Source organism: Tupaia chinensis, unplaced genomic scaffold (genome assembly GCF_000334495.1).
Source record: "Tupaia chinensis unplaced genomic scaffold, TupChi_1.0 Scaffold144682_1, whole genome shotgun sequence".
Taxonomy (NCBI): Eukaryota; Metazoa; Chordata; class Mammalia; order Scandentia; family Tupaiidae; genus Tupaia; species Tupaia belangeri.
The window spans coordinates 2,199,152-2,205,287 of record NW_006204543.1 but is presented as its reverse complement, the minus strand read 5'-3'; the positions used below and the strand labels follow the sequence as shown (position 1 = coordinate 2,205,287).

The 6,136-nt window shown below is 64.4% G+C and overlaps 1 protein-coding gene across 1 annotated transcript in view; it reads left to right on the top strand.

Annotated features, from left to right (window-relative positions):
* HERC2 (HECT and RLD domain containing E3 ubiquitin protein ligase 2) overlaps window positions 1-6,136 on the top strand; it is a gene marked incomplete in the record, with an annotated part of 143,266 nt that overhangs the window by 133,168 nt on the left and 3,962 nt on the right. Inside the window, 6 exon segments of the mRNA XM_027767805.1 lie at window positions 1,480-1,621; window positions 1,741-1,935; window positions 3,112-3,224; window positions 3,711-3,901; window positions 4,755-4,860; window positions 5,107-5,319. Coding sequence (XP_027623606.1) covers window positions 1,480-1,621; window positions 1,741-1,935; window positions 3,112-3,224; window positions 3,711-3,901; window positions 4,755-4,860; window positions 5,107-5,319 — 960 coding nt within the window.

The following is a 6,136-nucleotide window of genomic DNA, read 5'->3' as shown; positions in this document are numbered from 1 at the left end:
AGGTAACACGCCGGGCGGCCGGAGTCCGAGGGTCTCGGCGGTGCTGCAGGAGCAGGTGGTGCCCGCGGCCTGGGGCGGCCATGCAGCCTGCCTCTCTCAGCTCTTGCTGCGATTTCCGTGTGGCCGAGGCTTCTGGGTAGGAGTGTGGGCGTCTTTCTGTGTGACGGGCAGGATGGGTGTTTCAGGCAGCCGGAGGCACCACGGAGGGACAGCCGTAGCTGTTACATGGCAGGGAGGGGGTCACAACTCTAACTGGCCCCTCCCTTTGGAGCTCCCTGCTCCCCGCCTACACCAGGCTCTCTGGGGCCCTTGGTGCTGCAGCTGCCGCCCTCCTGCAGGCCACCCCCTGCTTTTCCCCCGATGGGGCCACTTCCCGTGCGCCCTTTTCTCTCGCAGGTACGAATGGCTGTGAGTGTCGTAGGCTCCCCGCTCAGGGGCTCAGGGTCATTCTGAGGAGTAGGGAGCAGAGGCCCTCGGTGCAGGCATCTAGCCGGCTGTGGCGGTGCCCGTCCCGTTCCGGCAGTCTCCGGTGCACCACGGTGGTCCTCAGGCAGCGGGCTGTGCTGCCCGGCGTGTGTACTCGACAGTTGGAGAAAGGTCGCGGTGGAGGCGCTGGGCCATGGGCACGGCAGCCACGGCACTGGCATCTGCTGCCCAGGGAGGCCTCGGGCTCGCCCTGGGATGGAAGGAGAGAGCCGTGAAGAACAGACTTTTTGTCTCCATCTCGGAGTGGACACATGACCCCTCTCCTGGTGTGAATTGTGTGACTAGGCGCTTCTTCAGCGCTGCACCTGGGGGCGTCTGGGCAGGGCAGCAGGCTCTTGTCCTTTGATGCACAGCCATGTGACCACGTGGCAGGGCCGGGGCTCCTCGCTGACGTCAGGGCTGAGCGCCAGGCAGCGCCCCCCCAGCCGCTCCCGCAGACACATGGCCGTTTGATGTGGTCTGCTGGGGAGCTTTCGCTCCCGGCCGGGGACGGCCACTTGATTGGCTGCAGTGTCGGGTCACAAATGCCGCGTTTGGAGGGAGCTGGCAGCTCACATCAGCTACCTCCGTGATGGTGCCTCCTGAGTGGCACCTGGGGGCCCGGCACTCCACCTAGGCATCCGGGCCTGGGTTCAGGGTGCCCCCAGGCCTCGATCGCCTGCAGCCCAGGCCGTGCACACGCCCCTCTGCCGTCCTCCTGTCTGTGTGGGAAGTCCTTGCGTGCAGAGCGCACCTCCTCCCACCGTCCGTGGGCTGCGGGGACAGTGTGCGAGACAGGACCCGAGGGCCCAGTGGCAAACACGTTCACGTTAGGCCTGTCGAGAAGCAGAGGAGCAGCCTTCATTCCAGTGCACACCGCGGCCGGGCCTCGCCGGGTGCCCAGTCCCCACGGCTCAGGGTTCCTACGACTGCTGCTCGTGGAGTGCAGACACTGAGCGGGCGAGGCCTGGGCCCTGTGCGGGCTGCGACTCACACTCCGCGCCTTCTCCTCAGGTCAAGCGTTCCCGCAGCAAGGGCGGCCTGGCCGGCCCCGACGGCACCAAGTCAGTGTTCGGGCAGCTGTGTGCCAGGATGAGCGCGTTCAGCCCCGACAGCCTCCTCCTTCCTCACCGCGTCTGGAAGGTCAAGTTCGTGGGTGAGAGCCTGGGGCACTGGGACCCGGCCCGGAGGGCTGTCGGGCCTGCACGCGGGAGGAGCAGGGAGTGTGTTACCAGGCCCAGGCCTCTGAGCCCTGCTCGGCTCCGCTGTCCTCAGGCGAGTCCGTGGATGACTGCGGGGGCGGCTACAGCGAGTCCATCGCCGAGATCTGCGAGGAGCTGCAGAACGGGCTCACCCCCCTTCTGATCGTCACGCCCAACGGCAGGGATGAGTCCGGGGCCAACCGGGACTGCTTCCTGCTCAGCCCGGCGGCCAGGGCGCCTGTGCACTGCAGCATGTTCCGCTTCCTGGGTGGGTGCCCGTGCTGCTGGGCCGTGCTGCTGGGCATCCTTCCTAGCGAGCTCAGTGTCTGCTGTCCGGAGCCACAGCGGGTATCAGGGGCCCTGCTTTTAGCTTTTGAGACTCTTACCAAGACAGCCATGAGCCCATTTCTCTCTTTTTATTTTGAGAGAGATTTTTGCTGTAGGGCGTGTGTGCTTGCCATAGAGACAGAGAAAAACAGAGAGACAGACAGAGAAACAGAAAGCGAGAACTCACCCCCAGGGGGGATGGCCATGCCACAATCCCTTCTCCTCCATATTCCTCTCGGGATCTTAGGCACACATGCACACGCACCCGGTGTGAGTTTAAGTGACCGGGTCTGGGATTAGAACCGCAGTCGACTACGTGGGAATCCAGCGACATAGCCATTACACTTACTGCTGGTTCCTCTCTTTTTTCTTTTTTTAAATGTGAGCCGTGAAGGGGAGGGAGGGGAGGCAGAGAGACAGAAGCGGGCATTTTGCACTGGCCATCCTCCTGCCCCCGCCCCTGCTGAGTGAGGTCGTGGGCCTGTACCTCTGTGCCAGATGTGTTTGGGGTGGTCTGGAAAGCAGACCTGGGCCTCTCGGTCAGCTCTCAGCCTCCCATGCAGTGGGACCCCGAAAGCGGCCTCTGATGCTCACCGAGCATCTCACGGTGTTACAGATGTGCAGTGGGTACTGCAGCTGGAGGGCACTGTGGCGCTGCGGCGGCCAGCAGCCAGCAGTTGGACGTGGCCGCCACCTGCCAGTGCTCAGCCGCCGGGACTCGGTATCTGGCAGTCTGCGGCTGCGTGCTGTGGGCAGGGCTGCCCGTGGCAGTTGGGGCCTGCTGTTAGCCAGTCCCTGCCTCCTGCTCGTTCGGGGTCTGCACCCCAGGGTGGCCCCCGTTCCCAGGCAGAGTGCCCGGGGACGCTCCGGCTCTGCTCTGCTGTGGGAGGAGCCACAGTCGCCTCTGTGGGCAGGACATGTAGACCTGGACGTTGGCGTCCGGGAACGGAAGGAGGCGGGTACCGAGCAGGACAGCCGCCGACATGTACCAAGGCCACGAGGTTGGGGACTGGGTGGCACGGCACCGAGGCCTTGGCGCAGAGCTGGTGCTCCGTGGCGTCACTAGAGGAAGTGCTGTCCTTGACGCCGAGCATCTCTGTCACTTGCGTTTGAACAGGTGTGTTGCTGGGCATCGCCATCCGGACTGGGAGCCCCCTGAGCCTCAGCCTCGCAGAGCCCGTGTGGAAACAGCTGGCTGGGATGAGCCTCACCATCGCAGACCTCAGCGAGGTGACTCACCAGGCAGGGCAGGGTGTGGCAGGCCGGGGTCCCGAGGGTTGTCCCAAGATCCAGGCAGCCTCTGGTGTCAGGCCACCTCTTTTCTGTGGGTGCCGAGGCTGCGGACCACCCGCCTCCTGTGAGCGGCAGAGGTCTGTGGCCAGTTCGCATCTAGAACGTGACAGGCCATCTGTGGTGGGCAAAGGCAGTCCCGTCTTCCCTGAGAAAGGCTCAGCTTTAGGCAGTCAAGCAAAGCCTTGGGCTTGCAGAGAGGCCATGTGGACCTGGCGGTCCCCCAGCACACAGAGGCAGCACGGACCTGGGCAGCCAGGCAGGCTGTCCGCATGGCCACTCAGTGGCACTGTGGGTGCACTCGCAGCCTGGCTAGCGCCCTGAGGCACACCAGGGCCAGCACGTGACTGACGGTACTAGGGGCTTGGCGTCTGTGGTACGGGAACAGCCCTGACCCAACACCTGGGCTCTTGTTCTCCTCGCAAGGTTGATAAAGACTTCATCCCTGGGCTCATGTACATCCGCGACAATGAGGCGACCTCAGAGGAGTTCGAGGCCATGAGCCTGCCCTTCGCGGTGCCGAGTGCTGGCGGCCAGGACGTCCAGCTGAGTTCCAAGTACACGCACATCACCCTGGACAGCCGTGCCGAGTATGTCCGGCTGGCCATCAACTACAGGTGTGAGCCCGCCCGGCCTGTCGCTTCCACTCGCTAGGTAGCCGATGGTGTGGCCAGGCCCGCCTGGAGGTCTGCGCTTCCCAGGAGCGTGCTGCCCAGGAAGGTACTATGGGCTTGGCGCCGACTGAAGCCAAGCTGCAGTAGAGCAGCTGCTTCCGGGGCCGGGCGGAGAACTCACTGCTCTAGTCCGAATTCTGACCCTGACGAGGTACAGGTAAATGAGGCCTGCTGTTGGGAGCCTGCCGCACAGGCCGGCGGCCATCTGTGTCCCTCGGTGCTTTCTCTGTCAGCTTTCCCAGGACAGGGAGCCCCCACTGGGCTCATGTGGAGAGGCCTCAGGTGCCAGGGCTCAGGCGGGGCAGGGCAGGGCAGCGTCACCACGTGCAGCACCCACCAGCAGCCACTGCCATAGCCAGTGCCCATGCCCGCAGCACCAGGCGGTGTCTGGGCAAGGTCTTCCATGCCTTGTGAGCCGTGCTCGCTGGGCCCAGGGTGACGTGGTCCTGGCAGGCCCGGATTGGCCTTGAAGCCTGATCTGCAGCCCCAAGAGCTGTAAGCAGCGTGTGTCCCAGGGCTGACGGGTGTCTCAGGCTGGGACAGCTGGGAGTGATCCTGCTCCTCCTCAGAGTCGAGGGGACTGCGTGTCGCTGTCGGCAGTCCCGGAGGCTATCCTCCCTGCCATTCTGCACGAGCACCGCGTGGGAAGCTCAGTCTCAGAACACACATGTGTGTCAGTTGAAGCTGCTGCGCTCAGCCCTCAGCTGGGAAACGGGCCTCTGTGCGGTGGCCAGGCTTTGTCGGCAGGGCAGATCTGCACAGTCAGAGACAGGTGGCAACGAGGCTTTCCTTTCAGGCTCCACGAGTTCGATGAGCAGGTGGCTGCTGTTCGGGAAGGGATGGCCCGCGTCGTGCCCGTCCCCCTCCTTTCCCTGTTCACCGGATACGAGCTGGAGACGATGGTATGCCACTCCCGCCCTGGAGCTGCCCGCAGTGCAGGGACCCTCTAGTCAGGACCCAGTCAAAGCCTCACACTGGGAGTCGAAGCCGTCCTGGTGTTGAATGGGACGCCGTGTCTCCCCGGGGTCCCCCCACAGGTTAGGGCTCAGGGCCGTGAGAGTGGCCCCCAGCCCTTCCTGGCCAGGGCGGCCGGGGCAGAGGAGGCACGGTCTGGTCAGTTCTCGCTGAGCTGCACACATGTCCTGCAGGTGTGCGGCAGCCCGGACATCCCGCTGCACCTGCTGAAGTCGGTGGCCACGTACAAAGGGATCGAGCCCTCTGCCCCCCTGATCCAGTGGTTCTGGGAGGTGATGGAGTGCTTCTCCAACACCGAGCGCTCCCTCTTCCTTCGCTTCGTGTGGGGCCGGACGCGGCTGCCCCGGACCATCGCCGACTTCCGGGGCCGAGACTTCGTCATCCAGGTGGGCGTCGCGGGCTCTCGGTGCGGGCCGGAGTCCGCCGAGGGCCCTCCGTGTGCACAGTGCCGCCGCGGGCTGGAGGCAGGGCCCTGGGCTGTGGAGGCCGAGGGAAAGGCTTAGAGCACGAGTGCGGGTGTGGGTGCGCCCGCCTGCTGTGAGCCACCGGCACTGCCAGTGCGGGGAGGCAGGAGCTCGGTTCTCTGGCCAACAGGTGAGTCTTTGTTACACAGCGGCTGCTCGCTGGGAGGAGCCGGACCACGTACGGCTGCAGTGGGTGCTGCACGTGGTGACGCGGTTCTGCTCTGGGTTCTGACGTAGGTCCCTTGGCTAGGCAAAGGTCAGTTTACCTGCTGGGTCACTGTCATGGCATGACCCAATACCCCCTGTCCCGAGACCCTGGTAGTGATTGGGTCCCTCCCCACCACATGCTCAGGAGGTCTGTGGCTCCTTCCGAGCGCAGCCTTGCTGGGCTCTGGCCAGGGCTGGGCACTCTTTCAGGGAGATCTCAGAGCCCGCATCTCCAAAGCTAGGCGGCTCCTGGTGCTGCCCACACTCACGCGGCTTCCTCCTGTCTGTAATGGCAGAGAGCTAGCACCCAGGAGCCCGCGGTTCCCTGCTGTGCTGCAGGGCTGTGTGGAGCCGGGGCCTCATCAGGGTCGGACCGCTAAACAGATTACGGGAGGCAATCACTGTTTCTTTTTCTTTTTTTTTTTTGAGAGGTTTTTGCTATAGGGCTCGCCAGAGAGACAGAGAGATAGAAAGTGAGAAATCACCCCCCTGGGGGGATGGTCATGCCGCAATACCTTCTCCTCCATTCTCC